The 18091-nt window shown below is 44.4% G+C and overlaps 5 protein-coding genes across 5 annotated transcripts; 3 read left to right on the top strand and 2 right to left on the bottom strand.

Moving 5' to 3' along the window:
• Positions 1 to 1564: 1564 nt before the first annotated feature.
• Positions 1565 to 2642, top strand: EAE98_003451 (uncharacterized protein; the record flags this gene model as incomplete). Its single annotated transcript, XM_038951071.1, is given in 3 exon segments — positions 1565 to 1659; positions 1677 to 1794; positions 2103 to 2642. The coding sequence occupies 3 exon segments, from the start codon at positions 1565 to 1567 to the stop codon at positions 2640 to 2642; spliced, it is 753 nt and encodes a 250-aa protein (XP_038812535.1).
• A 1837-nt stretch (positions 2643 to 4479) lies between these two features.
• EAE98_003452 (uncharacterized protein) lies at positions 4480 to 4863 on the bottom strand (the record flags this gene model as incomplete). The annotated part of the gene is made up of 2 exons (XM_038951072.1): positions 4480 to 4739; positions 4827 to 4863. 2 exons carry the CDS (start codon positions 4861 to 4863, stop codon positions 4480 to 4482), a joined length of 297 nt encoding a protein of 98 aa, XP_038812536.1.
• Positions 4864 to 5920: 1057 nt separating this feature from the next.
• EAE98_003453 (uncharacterized protein) lies at positions 5921 to 9752 on the top strand (the record flags this gene model as incomplete). Its single annotated transcript, XM_038951073.1, has 7 exons — positions 5921 to 6741; positions 6789 to 8315; positions 8365 to 8466; positions 8519 to 8709; positions 8762 to 9215; positions 9270 to 9489; positions 9678 to 9752. The coding sequence occupies 7 exons, from the start codon at positions 5921 to 5923 to the stop codon at positions 9750 to 9752; spliced, it is 3390 nt and encodes a 1129-aa protein (XP_038812537.1).
• A 2504-nt stretch (positions 9753 to 12256) lies between these two features.
• On the top strand, positions 12257 to 14651 carry EAE98_003454 (uncharacterized protein). The gene is made up of 3 exons (XM_038951074.1): positions 12257 to 13040; positions 13097 to 13609; positions 13724 to 14651. Exons 1-3 carry the CDS (start codon positions 12564 to 12566, stop codon positions 14396 to 14398), a joined length of 1665 nt encoding a protein of 554 aa, XP_038812538.1. The 5' UTR covers positions 12257 to 12563; the 3' UTR covers positions 14399 to 14651.
• A 671-nt stretch (positions 14652 to 15322) lies between these two features.
• On the bottom strand, positions 15323 to 17619 carry EAE98_003455 (uncharacterized protein; the record flags this gene model as incomplete). The annotated part of the gene is made up of 5 exons (XM_038951075.1): positions 17164 to 17619; positions 16962 to 17056; positions 16426 to 16908; positions 15995 to 16356; positions 15323 to 15920 (listed from the first exon to the last, which is right to left on the bottom strand). Exons 1-5 carry the CDS (start codon positions 17414 to 17416, stop codon positions 15323 to 15325), a joined length of 1791 nt encoding a protein of 596 aa, XP_038812539.1. The 5' UTR covers positions 17417 to 17619.
• Between the last annotated feature and the right edge of the window lie 472 nt (positions 17620 to 18091).

Below are 18091 nucleotides of genomic sequence, written 5' to 3' on the forward strand. Positions count from 1 at the left end.
CGATTGTCGCTGAGTCCCCGTAGTCTAAATCTATCTCTGACAAGAGTCATACTATGCAACAAATGATACGATGCGAGATAATATGCAAGTCGTGGGTTAGTACATTACCGGGTAAGAATGGCGAACGAGCTTAGATCGTGCCGGAATTTTGACAGGAAGCTTCGTGGAAAAAGTTTATTTGGCGTATCCTTGTTTGCCGCGGACTTTTCGGGCATCAGTCAATGGAGCCGTTGCATCGGATACTGGTTTTCGATGATTTGGTTCGCCTGCAAGGGATTTTCTATTATTGTTCATTAATCTTCCGTGTTTCTCGAATGCTAATCGCCGACAATGTACCATATATGCCCAACCCAACCTTTGTGTAACGATCGTCGCATCGCGGTCTCTATAGGTAGTGAGCACCAGAACTTTTGTGTAACCCTTCCGTGAATCTCAGTCCCAGATATTTCTAGACGCCGGTGCGGCATCGCGATTACATGTGGTCGACAGGCTTTGAAACTCGTGCCCGACTCCTTGGGGGAGCTTACGAAACATGATTGGGGCACATTTACCGTCTCTTTCATGCATTTCTTTCTTTCTCTTTCGATGATGCGCATTATTTTCTTTTGAATCTGTTCCATTATTATATCGAGTCTGAGACATTCGATGGCGCAAATTAGAATCGTCCTAGAGACTCCGAGTAGATTTTGTTTTTCCCCGTGCAATACTGACTCGAGTTGAACAATAGCCGAGCTATTCCTCCACTTGTGAACGGAAACCCTTCTGATTCTTGAGTAAGTAGAGCTAGAAGGAGGCTAGAAATCACAAGTAAACGTATCGTTCCGTGCCTCGCGCCCGTTCCGCCGAACGTGTACTTTTGTTTTTTTGTGTACCAGTACCTACTTATCGTCATGTTCTCGGGAAGTATTTTCAGGAACGACGCTGTGATTGGGGCAGAGCATGGAAGGAAAAGAAGCACTTTAAGGGCTCTACCCGAAAGCCGTTGGATCAGTTGCTAGAGTCCCCGCAGTTCTCCATGCTGATCTCAGTTATTACTTCCTGGGAGCCTGGGATCTCTTCGAGTCGGATGATTGATATTGTTTGTCCAAAATGATACTGCACGGGGAATGGGAGATATTGCAATCATATGATGGAGAAACAAATGAAATCATTTGTATTTAGAAAAGAAGGCAAGAGAGGCGAAAGAGATGAAAGAGGCAAATCATTGCGTGATGAGAGTTCTTGATTTTGATATGATCATCAATGTGGACATTTTTGTTACATTTCAATTATGTACTGAGTTTGTGACATTGTGAGCACGCTTTGACCCTTCCTTCCAGAAAGAAATCTCTTGTGAATTTGCTGCCTCCATTTTTTTCTTGTTTTACCAAGACACAGGAAGTCCGAGCCAAAGCAAGTTAGCAACGGGGCCAGGGAGATGAGGATACCCAGGCAACCAGGGCCTTTTTTGTGAAAATTCCTTCCTTCCAGAAAATGAAATGATTGCTCGATATCCACAGCTCATCTTCACGACCGAGGGTTCAGGGAGCATACTGGGGCACGGAGACATTACCGATTAATTTCCATGGGTTTTGATGAGGCGAAGGATTCTGATGCAGGACAATCGTGCGTAGAAGAATGGGTGCTGAAGAGTGGTGCCCTCCCATGTCCAAGGCATCGGTATGTACCATGACCAGGAGGCCTGTTGTTCATCGTAAGCTGGTGGGAATTGATGAGAAGTTCTGGGAATCTGTGAGAGTGATGAAATGGCGAAGAGCTTCCTTTCATGTTACGATTTGGATGCTGGGCATGTACGTACGTACTCCATGCTCCATAATGCACGTAGCTGGGAGGGTGGAATTTGTACTCTTACATATGCAGGCAACATTGAATACCTACCTATGTCATCACCAAAGTTACTGTTTTAGAATGTTGTAAGGAGCAGGTCATACGACATTCGAGGCTGACAACCTGACAAGCCCCCCAGCTTGGCTTTGGGAAATACACATGAAAGTGACTGACGCCCCCGCATCCTTCCCAGTAGAAAGCTTCGAATGAGGAGAATGTGCTTGTTCTGCACTGGATAAAGTCGCTAACATGCATTGGATGTGATTGTTCTACAGATAGGGCCAGACGAGACTGCCAATCCCTCCACATTTATCATTGGGCAGGTTGAGACTGAGACGACGTGCTACAGCTACATCCTCTGCTTACTGGCTCTCATCCCTGGGATGCGACATGCTGGTGTACACAGATCCGGACACAATTCTCAGGATGATGATAATGATGATGATGATGATGATGCTGTTATTGTTGTTGTTGGGATAGTGAGAACAGTGAGAACAGTTTACTGCGAGGAGCCTAGGCGTTGCGGGTGCGTCGGGTTGAAGTTTGATGTTGTGTATGTTTTGAAGAGAGAAGAGAGAAGAGATGCCATGTGGTGGGTGGTACGCTGGTCTGTAAAGTACTTTGACGTTGGTACCATATATACACACGGCTTGTATTTCTCATCGACAGTGACATGTTATATTTTCGCTCATCAAATCTCGTACGCAGAGTTTTACACATCGGAAATGGAAATGGATCGTCTCCTAGGCTGTCCCACTTGGGATGACATTCGATGGCTAGACCCTTTTATCTATCACTTCCTCGTCAATCCCTGATTCCCTTCGCCAGTCATGGACATCGTATAGACTTATTAGACTTAACTCAACAAAACAAAACAAATAATTACCCTACTGGGCAAAGCTTACATCAAGTAGAGGTCGCATTATTTGATGCCAGCAGTAGTGGGATGCTAAGGTGGCCGGGTGGCAGGTGCGAGCAAGCAATTGGCAGATGGCAGGCTACGTACAGCAATGAGCAAGCAGTTTGATATTGGAACCATTAATTGATTGAGCGACATCACGAATCACGATATCATTTTCCAATAGCATCAATTGATTGATGTCTTCATCCAGCCTCGCCCGCCGACCCAATACTACCTACCATTTCCCTCCCTCGTAGAATCAATCAACCGTAACCCGGCACCCCTCCTGCCCCTCGCACACCTTTCCCTCCTTTTCCTTCCAAGTTACCACGCCACGCCTCACTCCCCAAATCAAGCTCCAGCCGGCTCAGGTATTACATTCATCCTAGTCTCAACGCATTAAGCATACTCGCATTGCACAAACAGACTACCGATTATCCCACCTTACATTACACTTTCTTCCCCCTTGTCAATCTAAACTCTTTCCAACTTCACAATAACCTTACCTGCCCACAAAAGCATTATATCGCCTATTCTCGGGTGGTTGGCACCGGGTAACTGGGCACGAAAGCTTTCGTGAACACTGAATAGTGAACACTGCACCGACATTGCACACTCGAATCTTGAATCGCGAAAAGTGCGCTGCGACGCGGAAGAGAGACGGCGGAGAGACGAACCAAACAACGCAGGTCTTGGAAGGGTATACGACAGCAACCAACATCTAACAACCAGCATACTAGCATACCAGCATACCAGCATACCAGCATCCTGAGCCTTGCAACTCGATCGTATCTTCTTCATCTTCAACGGCTTTCGAATGCGCCGTATCAAGTAACACCGGCACAGGCACTATACATTTTGTTCCCTTCCACACATTCCAAGTCACGAAGACACGGGTTGGTACGTCAATTTTTTTGGGGATACCTACTTGCATGAACCTTCTTTTTACCCTTTGCCTTAATCTTCACCTATCAAGCTATCGCCTCTATCCTTATCGTGCTCTTTGGACTTTAACCCCAAGTTTGTGAAGTTTGCTTGATTGTTCATTGATTTCCCGTCGTGGCATCTCTTGATTCTTCGAAGCGTTTTCCCATCGTTTGCGAAGGTCGAAAGATTGAATCATCCACTGGTTATCAAGGAAATAATTCTCAAAGCAAGCTGGCATAAAATTAGGTTAGAGTCTGAGTTTTTTTTTAAAAAATTTCTAATTTTTGAAATTGAAAAGGAGACGAGAGACGGGGCAACAATAAGTTTGGAGTGGAGTTATTTTGAACTTTTTGACGGGTTCAAGGTTGTTTTGCATTTTCTTCTGTTCTTGCTCTTTTGAACAATTGATTGATTGATTTGATTGATTTGATTGTATGATTTGTATGATTGTGGTGGGGAGAGACGCACAAAAGGGACATTTTAACTTTTCTAGCATTATCATAATCATCTCTGCTATATCATCAGGATCCATTTCCATCCAAGGACGGCAACAACAATCCACAGCAAGAACGCGAGCGAGCAAGCAAGCAAGCAAGAAAGCAGAACATCCATCCACCATTGCTGCACAAAACTCACACCTCGGTCATTAAATGACTGGTTCGGGGTAATTGCTTGCTTGCTTGTTACTTGCTGGCTCTGTTTTACCTCCTTTGCAAATCAATTCCTTTCTGTTCCTCGCTATGTCTGCTCATTTATATATTTATTGTGTTGTATTTTGTTGTATTGTGTTGTGTTGAATTGTATTGTGCTCACCTACATCTCCATTATGTTTCTATTGTTATTTGCGCAATTCGATAGTTGATGCTTTGATTTACAGTTCTCTCTCTGTCTCGCTCTCTCTTGTCCGCACTCTCTTTCTTTCTCTTCTCTGCTCTCTCTCTCTCTTCTCTGCGCGCGCGCTCTCTCTCCTCTCCTCTCCTCTCCTCTCCTCCTCTTTCCTCTTCTTTCCTCTCCTCTCCTCTCCTCTCCTCTCCTTCTAACAATCCATATAGCAACAGAAGAAAAGAAAACGCGCCAAGAGATCCTAGAAATACATACATACATCCATCCACACATACACATACATACATACATACATACCTACTCACCCTACCTACATACCTACACAAACGCAATCCCAAAATCATCTTGCAATCTGATTCGGCCATTTTACCGTACCTCACTACTCTCACACTACTCGTACACTACTCAACGCACCGTGCCCACTCCCGCTCTTGACTAAGGCGCAAGTACGTACCAGGTTACTCTTAGATCCAAAAACCCCAAACTCAAAACTCAATCTAAAAGAGTACCTTAGCTGGGTACATATCACCATCCCACCTTCACGCACGCGAAAGAAAGAAAAAAGAGGGAAAATTGGAAGAGAAACGAGAAACGAAGAAAACGAAGAAAACGAAAGATATCCTTGACTACCTGAATCCCAGCTCCCGCCTCAGCTATTAAAGTTCACAATTGACAAAGCACCCCCCCTTCCACCCAAAAAAGATCCCAGGACCTAGATAACCACTTATTATTGATTCGATTGTTCTATTATTCAATTATTCAATTATTCCCAATTATCCTTTTATTTATCCATTTATATTATTATTCATTTATTATTTATTATTTATCCAATTTTCTCTCAACCAACCTAAAAGCCCCCTCAAGAATTATTATTCATAAAATCTTTCTCAGCAAGCAAGCAAGAAAGCAGGAAAGAATCGAAAGTAACCCTGAAAGTTGCATTGCAGAGCAGATCTTGAACTCTACTTGAAAGGGTTTAATCAATATCCAAGGTAACGTATGTTTTACATTTTCTCATGGATCTCACTTCTTCTGTCGCGCCTTGCTCCAGCGCAATACTGTATTCAAGGGACCACTTGCTTGGTACCCGGGTAGCTCTTAGATAGCTTATTACTCCTCTACCTTACCTTACCTTACCTTACCTTACTTTCCGAGGGAAATATGGCTGATCATCTCAAACCCTGTTCAAGCAGACCGGTTTACCATACCATCTAACCTTCACTACTCAGTTGCGCGGCATTCGTTACATCACACACATGATTACCTACACGTCAGTCCGTAATACATACTTGCGCAGATGATTCTCCACTGAACTCTTCTACGCCTCTGTGTTCTCCCTCGAACCTGTAAGAAGCCGCCGCGCTCGACCGCAGTCCATGGCCTTAGCTGTTGTGGTCACTTAACTTTTTTGTATGAATCGCAATGATGGACAATGGTCAACCAGATCCAAAGCGACCAAGATTAGGACCCGGTCCTGCTTGGCCGATCGAGCAGCCCAATCAGCCCAACCCTTCCAGGGCCCTTCCTCCTTTACAACCTCCCTATAATAGCGGTCCATTCTCTCGTCCCGATTCTCATGCCCACCCCCTCGATAGACGACCTCCCCACCCCAACTTTCAAGAACATCAAGACCCTCATCGCCCTAACTCAGGACATGCGCATGTTTACCACAATATACATAATCAACACCCACCACCACCTCCCATACCTTCATACAATGGACACAATGGGCACAATGGCCCTCGAGAACCCATCGTGAAGCCGGACCCTTCAGAAGAACCTCCACAACACAGGCCACCACCGACAACCAATGGCGCAGATCATCATGTAAATCTACCTTACGCTGAAGAAAGAGGAAGGCCTTTTCCACCAAGATTCGATCAACCTCCACCTCCGCAGCATACTCCGCAACACACTCCGCAGATGTATAATAATAACCCCGCTCCTCCCATGTATCAACCTCAACCCCCACCTCCCTCTACAAGTCCGATGACGACACCGACATTCGATGGGGCTATGTCAATGTATGGCCCGCCACAAGGTCACCCCCATCCTCCACCTCGGGAACAGTATTCAGTCACACCTTATTCTCAACCTGCAAAGCCTCGAAAAGCGCAACGCGCGGCTCAGGCATGCGATAGCTGTCGCAATCTGAAGGCAAAATGCGACGAAGGGCGACCGGCTTGTGGTAGTTGTAAAGAGAAAAATTTCGAATGCCATTATCGAGATCCACCACCTAAACCGTAAGTTCAAAAAGATAATTGGAATGATACGCTGCTGACCATTGTAGAATTGATAAAGCTTCCACGGACATCATCGAGGCCTTGATACGATTGGAACACCGCAACGCAGAGTTATTCAATGTTTTGCAGACAGGTCTTGAATCATTGAACAAACGAGTGGACGAATTACAGGAGAGAGTTGGAGCCGGCCGGCCTCTATCAAGTATCGAGGGGCACATGAAAGAAGAAGGGAGAGACGATGTTCAGTTACCTGATGGTGAATTCGGAACATTTCATGGCTCGAATTCGAATATTCTTCATGATGCCACGCCCATAGATCCGCCAGTGGTAGGTCCAGTACAGCCACTCGAAGGATCCACTCCCGGTGCACTCGAGGAGGAGGAGGAAGGCGACCCTGTGCCGCCCGGGCAACCATTAATACCAGTGAATCACACGACGGGCGCAGCCAGGCTTCTGCTAGTCCCTTCTGTAAAGCAAATGATAAATGGTGGAGGGGGCTTACCCAAGAACGTGAAGGACGAAAAATATCCAATGCTGCAAGAAGAACGACGTGGACTTCTAAGATTATTCGGAAGAGGAGAAGGAATTGATTTAGCTCAAGGCTATGATCGAGATCCTATGACGGATCACGCCGATTCTGTAGTCGATACAAGTTCCGACGTCTCATCTCCGGCTGGTGAAGAATGGGGTCAATTGGGTGGTATGACGCCGCCATCTAGTGCGCCAGATTATCCTCCACCAGTTGTAGGCAGTATCATGTCGGATGGGATGCCTGATTTCCGAAAAAGTGTAGTTTTGGAATTGGTCAAGAGTTACAAGGAGCATATGAATATTATGCATCCAATTTTGATACCGAGGCGGCTGGATGCTCTGGTCGAGTCATTTCTCAAATCCATTCCATCAGATTCCGCGAAGCCAAAGCAAGTTCAGAACTTGGCTTCACAACATACCAGTCATGCTGGTTTCGTGAATATGAAGCCTCCCGAGAGTCCAGGGAGCAAGCGGAAAAGATCACCGGGAGTTGGAGAACCTCCAGAAATCTCAGTTGCCGGTGGTTATGGGACATTCGTCAAGCCAGGCCATCCAAGTCGGTCAATCAGTACAGCTTTAGTGCTGGTGGTTTTAGCGCTCGGCAAGATTTGTCAGGAACGACAGAAGATTCCCGAGCTTCCTTCCGACAAGGATGTTGAAAATCCTTGGGGTCATATCAATTCTCCAGTTGTACGAAATGGCCATCCATCCCCTATTCAAAGCTCTCCAACCCAATCTTCAGAATTACCATCGCCTCAGGAAAATATTGATCGATTCTATCCCCGCAGCCGAAGAACTTCGATAGAAGGTGATTCATATTTGGCAAGAAGTGGCTTCAGACCTAGGAATGTCGATGTTATTCCCGGTTTGGCATATTTCGCACTGGCTACAGATATCATTGGAAATCAACTTGGAGGAAACAGTCTACAGCATGTCCATGTGAATATTTTAGCTGGTCTGTATCACGGACAACTTGCAAGGGTTTTAGAAAGTCATTCGTACATTCATCAGGCTTGTAGAGCTTTACAGGTTATTTTGAGACCGTAAGTCTTGGCGAGGTTCTGAATGAAATGCGACTAACGTAGACATTAGGAAACTGGATCGCTTCAAAAAGTTAAAGCAAGATGGGCTCCCCGTGCTGGCAAAGGACAACCCGCTAATTTTCGCATTCTGGACGTGCTTACAACTTGAAAGGTTTGTCAATCTCGCCTAATTGGTGAATCGGAATTCTAACATCACATGATAGCGATATTGTAGCAGAATTACCTTGCCCGCATTCCGGCATCCTTACATTCGAAGAGAATATGCCAAGTCCAAATATCGTTGAAGCCGTGAAAGAAGGTTTCGATCAGATGGTTTTGTTGAGTTATCAAGGCCAACTTTACCTACGCAAGCATCTCAATCAATTGCACAATATGTTCTACAAACCTGATAATGGTATGTTTCGAATTTCTTAGATTAGTTGAAAACTACTAACCTTTTCCGAAAGACTCTCAATTTCCTTCTGTATACACCCGCCATGATCCCAACCATTTCGAGTCAATAGCCACCGCAGAAGAATTTCTTTATCGATGGAAAGAAGCTGGAGGAACAAGTACCTGGCAAGAGAATGACCCTCCAGCGAGTGACATTCTCACAGCGCGAATGAGAGCCAAGTACTACGGCGCTCAGGTCATCACCTACAGGAATTTCGTTTTGAAGATCTTGGAACATTCACATGCGGTTTCAACCTCAAACTCTGTAGAACGCGCCTCAGATGATTTCCGAAATGGTATTGAGGTCCCGAGCATCAATAAACACGCGACATCAGCAGAGGAAATCGACGAGAAAGCATTGGCTTATGCAAAAAATGGTATCCAAGCACTTGTTAATAGCACCAGGGCTTTTCATGGTCTAGGCGAGGGTAGACTTTTCGTCACGAATCCATGGGGGACTGCACATGCGTAAGTGTACATGCACTTATATTGGATGAGCTATATACTAACACAGCAAATCAGGCAATGGGGCAATGTGCTTACTCTCCAAGCAGCATGGAACGACCATATCCTCCGACCATTATTCGACGGGATTCTTGATAAGCAAGGGCTCAGTGATCTTCTTAAGAGAACTCTTAGTTTCCTTGGGATCGTAGCAACACGATCATCGGCTCTCTATACCGATATGAAAATCCTGGTCAATGCAGGAAAATATACTGGTCTACTTGAGAAAGACTATCAGGCACGTCAAGTTACCACTTTCGCAGCAGGTTTTACTAGTTTCTCTAATTCCTTCTCGTGTTAACTTTATACACCTATTCGAATCAGGTGGTAAATCTACTACTGAGAGTGGAATTGTCTTTGCGTTGACATCATTGATAATTTTCTACCTCGTGGAGTGTAGCTAATAATTTTTCTCTCATGGTATAGCTTCCGAAGAGTTTGCGTAAGAAACCGTTAAAGTTGAAGCAGGAGAAGTCGAACTTCTCGGATGCTTCGAGTTGATATTTGTATTATCAAATCTGAAGAATCTAGAAGGGGAAATGCGTATACAATTTTGTTCTTTTTCAAGAAGAGAATGACATACTCGCATACTCGCAATTTATATACGTCATATACATCTACCTCTATTACTTACCTCTCTAATACCGCATCCGATGTATTATGTCTATCATCGTTGGAATCATTTTTATTCATTGTTTGGTTTGGGAAGTCGGTCAAGTCATATTGGAATGGTATTGACCTTGACTTTGGCTGTTTATGGGCGGTTAAATCATGTCGTTGCATTTACAAATATATGGTTGCGTTGCGATTAGTGCGATGGGCAAGCGTCTTGATCGCATCTCATGTTGATATCCATCTTTGTCTATCTTATCATGGCGGCTCAAGCGGATCTTGAATGTCTGGAGATTGGGAAGGAAAGGACTTTTGCGTGAACATTGTGTGTGTGTGTGTGTGGATGGATACCGTGGGATAAGTTATATACCGTTAGCAACTAGCTAGTGAGTATCGTACATATTTACATACATACTTTTATATATATATACATACGTACCTGCATGCATTTTGAGATGGGTGGAGGCGGCATTTGGTTTTAAAAGGGAATTGTTTTTGTTTTGAAAGAGCATAGGGTTTGTGCCTTGTGCTTTATGTATTTTGTATTGATTGGGCGTATTGTGTTATTGTTGTTTGCATCATCATCATCAATATCAATATCAATATCATCTCGTAGAAGCGAGCTAGCAAATGCAAGGCAAGCAAGCAAGAGGAAACAAGCGAGCGAGCAAGTAGCATTGTTATTATTCTTGTAGTCGTTATATAATAACATTTTATTATTATTCATAGTAAATTACTCTCATGTCGTCAATATGATCCTTATTTTGCTTTTAGGATTCTTGTATTCTACGAGAGACTCTATGGTATACTAGAATCTACGGTAGGTTCTATAGTGGATTCTAGATCAAAATTATGAATGATATCTACCTAGTCTAGTCTGAGATGACTAGATTCGAGCCTTTTATTTTTTTATATAGAATCGTGTTTAGAATGGGAATAGATCCTGTGGCGGATTGTGTTGTTAAATGTAGGGAGTGTGAGGAGTGTGAGGAGTATAACGTTGGAGTATAAGAGGAAGAGGAAGATATGAGGAAGATATGAGTATTCGAATAGCTTTTGAGGGGCATGAGAGTAGTTTGTCGTGTCATCTACTTATTAAGAGCTTTGATTAGGTTGTCGTTTGGTTCCTTTTTGTTGTGTTGTGTGTATGTGTGTGTGTATGTGTACATGATGGGAGTTGAGGGGAGGTAGGTATTCTTGATGGAAGTTGTCATGTGTATGGACGGTAGGTTCGTAGATAGGTGGTATAAATGCCGATCAATTGTAGATTGTACATAGGTACATACATATAGATAAAACGCCGACATTCATGACTTATATATAGTTCATGGACTTTCCTCGGATGTGTGTATATGTTGTATATGTATATGTGTGTGTAGGTAGGTATCTAGGTAGGTTTGTATATGTATGTATGTATGTATGTATGTATGTATGTATATTTTCACCACCCACAAATACGAGTAGACTCTAGTTGGACACAGATACGAGAAGACCAATGATATGATACTAAAAGACAATTACCTAAACAACCATCAAACTATCGTATGTGACTCTTCTCTGTATCACGATTCACATATGCATTGGAATGTCACTTTCGTGACTTTTCGTGGGCTAGAAATACTTCTTGTAGGGCTAGATCTCTAGAGCGATACCCATTGTCCTAAGATGGAAAGTGCAATGGGATAATCGATCCGGCAATAACACGGAAAAGTCGATTCGGAAAAACGGCATATCCACTTTCTGCAATACTAGCCGTGACTAGGTATATTTAGTGGGTCAAGTACTCGAGTCAAAAGGTAGGGAAAAAATCAGTTGAATCAATTGAACCAATTGAACCAATCACAACACTTTTGTCCTTTGTGGATATGCAGGTTAAGCTTTTTGAATCACGTGATATTGACTGCTAAGCTCCTTTTGTAGAAGTGTGTGTGCAAAAAATTGGAATGTCGATAAGGTTGGGAAGTTTGCTGGGGAGGTGGAGTGGTAGGTTGAGCGGTAGGTGGGAAATGTTTGGGAATGAGGTCTAGGGAAGCCGATTATCGGCCAGAGAGAATGGTCTAGGAGAGGAAGGGGAATAGGTTGGGCTGGGTTGGGATGGATTGGGATGGGATGGGATAGGATAGGATATGTCACCTATGCCATGGTGCGATAGCAATTGCTTATCACTCACTCGCTCGTGGGATGAATGAGGGGAATGGGAAAGTGAAGGGCAAATGGCAAAGGGCAGAGGGGAAAAGTAGGTGTGGTGCGTTCTTGATCGAGTATGTACGGTAGGTTTGTCGGTCTTTGACTCATGCTCATGGGGAGGGGATTGAAATGTTTTTTCTTTCCTGTTTCTGCTTCTGTTTCTGTTGCTGTTTTTGTTTCTCCATCTTTTTTCCCTCTCTTTCTCTCTCTCTCTCTCCCCCCTCTCTCTCCCCCCTCTCTCTCCCCCCTCTCTCTATATATACATGTACCCCGAGTCTTTCGTTCTTTTTGGATCCATTGGGAATTGGAAGACTTTCAGTTCAATTGGATCACTCGCCATTCTTACGATCACCAGGATCGATTGGATCAATTGTTAGTTCTTTGCTTCAGTCATTCGATTGCCTTTTATGATCCGCAAGGGTTCTTCTCATACATCCTTCGCTTGCTTTTTGACGGATGACGCATATTTCAATATTATACCTAAACATCTCTCTTTAATATCCAATTCCAATCATGGCTTCAAGTCTGAACCACCATGATCCATCAACGAGCCAACATGGACAACTATCTCCTCGTCAAAAAGACGAATCGACCATTTCACATGAAGCATCCGATACCTATTCTATTCACAGTACAAGTAGCTCCATTCCTTCCCAACAGCCACCCTCGAATCTAGCCCCAATCGCTTCGCACATCTCCAATACTCAAGATGCGCCAATCCAACAAACGTATTCTAATATCTCCATCCCCGATGCTATCTACGACCGCGTTCCTCCCAATCGCAAACTCGTTATCGTGGCTCTGCTTTCCTTTTGCAGTTTCTTGGCTCCGATTAGCAGTACTACGGTATTGGCAGCGGTGCCAGAGGTGGCGACTACGTATAATAGTACTGGTACCATTATCAATTTGAGTAATGCGTTGTATATGTTGTTTATGGGATTGAGTCCATTGGTGTGGGGACCATTGAGTCAGGTTTATGGGAGGAGATGGGTACGCTTTTAGTTCATTTATTTGAACATGTCGTTGAGAATACTAAATAATCTTAGATTTCCCTCATAACCTCCTCCCTCTTTACAGCCTGCTCAATTGGCACGGCGCTCGCTCCCAATCTTCCTGCATTCTTTATCTTTCGTATTCTGACGGCCTTTCAAGGAACCTCGTTTCTCACTATCGGCGCAGCTTGTATCGGGGATATCTATCGTCCAACAGAACGTGGAACTGCAATGGGTTGGTTTCTTTCTGGTACACTTATCGGGCCCGCACTCGGGCCCTTTATTGGGGGTATAATTGTCACATTCAAATCTTGGCGTGTAATTTTCTGGCTGCAAACTGCATTGGCCGCATGTGCTGTGATTGGAGCTTATTTCTTGCTACCCGAAACTATTCATCGAATGAAGAAGGATGAATTGGTTGGGATGAGTTGGAAGAGGAAAGCAGGAGTACTGTGGGGAATGTTGAATCCTTGGAGAGTCATCAAACTTTATAAGTATCCGAATTTGATTATGGTGGCCTTGGCGAGTAGTAGTTTGGTGTGGAATATGTATTCGCTTTTGACTCCTGTAAGTTCTCCTATTCCTCATACTTGTATAATAAGATATGATATTACCTCACCTCTCTTTCTTCTGGGTAATCATAGCAGAGTAAAGAACAAAACTAAGATTCGAACTGTACAGATTCGCTATGTTCTTAATCCCCGCTTCCATCTCACCACCCCCATTCAATCTGGTCTTTTCTATCTCGCCCCAGGTATGGGATACATTCTCGGAACCTTCTTCGGCGGTCGCTATTCTGATCACATAACCAACAAATACATCCGTATCCGCGGGACTCGCGTCCCGGAAGATCGACTCCGCTCCGCTCTCCCCTTTATGGGCATCGTCATCCCCGCTTGCATGCTCCTCTATGGTTGGTCTGTGGAAAAAGATTTTGGCGGTATTCCGCTTCCCGTTATCATGATGTTTTTGCAAGGGGTGGCGCAACTTTTCTGTTTTCCAAGTCTGAATACGTATTGTTTGGATGTGATGCAGAGGAATGGTGCGGAGGTTATTGCGGGGAATTATATGATTAGATATTTGTTTGCGGCGACGGGGAGTGCGACGGTGCTACCGGCAGTGGAGAAAATTGGGGTAGGTTGGTTTTCGACGATTAGTGCGGGGTTTTTGGTGGTTAGTAGTGCGGCGACTTGGGCGGCTGTTAGGTGGGGAAAGGGGTGGAGGGATGCGATTGGCGGAAAGGGGTCTGTGGGTGGAGAGGTAGAAATGCAATTGGGTGATGATGGAGGTGATGATAAAGGAAAGAGAATGGAAAAGGGAAAGGTAGCGATAGGAAGGGAAGATGATCTGGTTTGATGGATTGGATTATTGAATGATGGGGGATGTATTAGAGGAGATGTGGTTTCAAGGGTATTTCTTGCATATAATGAACCGGATACGAAGTAATGATCAAGATGGGGTATAGAACTGGGAATTAACAATTGGGATAGAATTAGGATTATGATTGGAACAGTACTAGTCAGCCTAGGGATTTAAGTGTTTAGAAAGACGAGCTTTTTCTTAGCCCTTCGTAGCTAAAAATAATAATAGTCTCACTAATACTCTTTATAATAATTTTTAATACTACTCAGGACCTGCCAGGTACGTATACCGATACTCATACTGCGTAGCTTTCGAAATATTAAATTTAAAAAAAGATTTCTGTTATTTGAATAAGAATTTGAAAGCTCTTTAGAGATCTGAGGGCTTTTTGAGAGAGTGATTTATATATTAACTTAAGTAGAGTAGAGTGGAGTAGAATCAATCTCATCTAAACTTTTTATAAATATAATAAGAAAAAATTGATAATATTATTATCATCTATATACATATCGCTAGACTCTTGTTTCCGGCTTATGTACGATAGAAGAAGTATTGAAGGTGTTGGTAAGTCTGAAAATCTAATGATTTGAATGATTTAAAGTAGTATAGAATCTCTTAAAATACAAGTAATAGAAACAAATATAAGTACCTAGGTATTAAACGGGAATAATATTTCATTCGATAATAAATCGAGATGAGAATGTAGTAATTTTATTTGTATACTCTGTTTATCGTTGTACAATCTATTTACTTACTTCTACGGTACATGTAGTTCGATCTATCATGACGGGTCTATCTATACAAAGCACTCGTCTAAACTGCTAGGTACATACCCATCTATCTATATACAAACTCCGTTCTAACACAACTCGCATTCCACAAACAGACGGGCCAATGAACGAACCAATCAACAACCCACTAAACACCCTCCTCCATTCCCTCTTCCCATACCTCATTCCCAACCCCCAACCCATTTCCCACCTCCAATCTATCCTGGCTCTTGACACCTCCCCGCGCAGGACTATCCCACCCCGTCGCCGCCTGAACGCCCACCATCAGAAACGCACACACCGCGGCGCCCAGCCACAAAACTCGAAAGCCCTCTCCATAAGCCCTCATCACCACTTCCCTCTCCACTCCCTCTAATTGACCCACGAGAGCCGGACTGCCGAGTAACTTCCTCACCAACTCTTCTCTTCCTTCCAGTCCCCCATTGCGTGAAAATCCTTCGCGTAATTGGGTTTGCAAGACTCGGATAAATGCGCCGCCGCCGATGGCAGAGCCGAAGGAGCCGGCGAAACCACGGAAGGTGGTGAGGAGGGAGGTGGAGATGAAGTGGGTGGAGGGGGGAGTGAGGTGGAGAAGGTGCGCGAGAGTGTAGTTTAGGGCGGAGCCGATGGTGAGGCCGTTGAGGAGGGCGAGGAGGAGGTAGAGGGGAGTGGGAGTGGTGGGGGTGGAGAGGAAGGAGAAGAAGAGGAGGGTGGTGGAGAAGAGGAGAAGAGTGAGGATGGAGGGTCTGCCGATGGGAGGTTAGAAATGTCTTTTTCTTTTCCTTCTTCTTTTTTATATGGAAGGATGAAGGGAACTTACAGCCAGAAACTCCCTGCTCGTTTGATATGGAATGCGCCGGCTGCGATGCCACCCAGGGCAAACCCCAGATTGGTAGGGATGAGAATAGAGCCAGCGGAAGCGGGTGACCAGCCGCGGATGGAAATTGCGTAGACGGGCGTGTAGAATAGAATGGTCCATCTTGCAGCCATGGTTCCCAGTTGAGAAATACAGGAGAGGAGAGCGCCGCGCGATTTCAAAACCGCAATGGGTATGATGGGGTCGGTGGCGATTTTGAGCTCGATGTAGAGGAAGAGGATGAGAGTGAGGAGAGAGCAGAGGATGGGTAGCGATTCGATTTGGGGCGAGGAGAGACCGTAGAGGAAGAGAATTATGGTTGTTACCTGGAAGGTTTGGTATGAGTTCTAGTCCCATGCTTCATAGGTACAGTGTTGTGGGTATTTGGTACTTACGAGAAAAAGCGATCCGAGATAATCAATCTTGGCAAGTTTCGAAGTAATCGATGCGCCATCAATGCTCTTCTGTCCAGAAGTAAAACTCTTTGGGATACTGAAATAAATTCCTATTCCCGAAAGGATAGCAAGAGGTGATTGGAACAAGAATAGAGCTCTCCAGCCTACAGCGGGCAATAAAGCTCCCCAGACCACTGCACCAAGCGATACACCCACGGTAAATCCGGAATTTGCAAGTCCGATGAAGATGCCCCTTCGCTTCTTGGTGGTGAGTTCTAAGATCAAGATGAAACTAATCGTCATGATACCCGCACCACCGATCCCACTTATGGCTCTTCCGATGAGGAAGGTCTTGAGATCTGGAGCTTGTGAGGTGACGATACCCCCGATTGAAAAGAGGAATGCGGCGGTTAAGATACAATTCCTCGGAGAGAAAATCTGGGCCAGACGAGCGGCCACGGGTGACATGGAAGACAGGGCGATCTGAAGGCTAGATGTAAGGGCGTGATTGTTTGATGGTGGGAAGGATGACTTACGAGGTAGGTGGATGTAAACCAACTTGCTTCAGCAAATGAATTGAGATCTTCTGCTATTTTGGACTGTGTGGTTGATATTCCGGACATGTTTGAGGCTGTGGGTATAATTGCGTTAGTATATGAAGTTCAGTCCAAGAGGGACAGAGAGAGAGATCATTCATCTCCAATCAAAAACTCCCGGAGCTATAGGAGAGCAATTCACCTTGAAGAAATACCAATCCAAATACACTGATACTGATCAATATAGCTCTCAACTTCCCAACTTGTTGATTTGCTTTATCCTCATCTTCTTCTTCGACATTGCTGATGGTATCGTCTCCCCCACTTTGCCCGTCTGTCAATCTATCTTCATCTCCATCAATCCGATCACTTCTCTCTCTATGCCCGAGCAATGAAGTTCGCTCATCACTTATTCCATTCCCGTGGCGTTTTCCCGCGATTCCATTTCCTCCCATCTCGTCGTTCCCTTATCTGTTTATGTTACCTTCAAGCGGAGATCCGGCGGATGGGTTTCTTGATGAGTCAGCTCGCCACCACCTTGATTTCGTATGGTAATCCTACTTTCAACGACAGCGATAAAGCGCAACCTCTTTGTCTTGGAGCTATTCTCGTTTTGATACTTGCGTCGATGAAAGGTTATACAATCCCATTGATATCAGAAAGATTGCGAATATTCACGGAAAATGAGGAATGGAAAGTATATCAAGATGATTGGTAAGATTGTATACCATACCCGGCAGCCGAGACCCGCAATCAGTTAGGGGCTCTCGAGAGGGACGGATATTTCTAAGCCGGAATCTTGCATTTTCCATGTCCGTTCCGCTATTAATGATAACGTCAATATCATCAATACATCATCATATATATGATTTATAGATGAATGGGAGTATCTAGAGACTAGTGGTACTCGAGATGGATCAATGAAGCTTCATCGCTGCTACTTTCTGAAGGTAAGATCTTATATAAGGTAGGTAGGGAACGCGTCCTTTCTTTCCTTATGATAAGGTCATTAACCAACCCCTTTTTTTCATGACATTGTTATTCCCTAGACTGCCAACTGAGTCCTCCGACAGCCTCAAGATATCCTCTAGATTGTCAACTAGTGGCGATGTCGCTTAATGAGCACTTAT

Source organism: Botrytis deweyae (genome assembly GCF_014898535.1).
Source record: "Botrytis deweyae strain B1 chromosome Unknown BDEW_006, whole genome shotgun sequence".
NCBI classification, from domain to species: Eukaryota; Fungi; Ascomycota; class Leotiomycetes; order Helotiales; family Sclerotiniaceae; genus Botrytis; species Botrytis deweyae.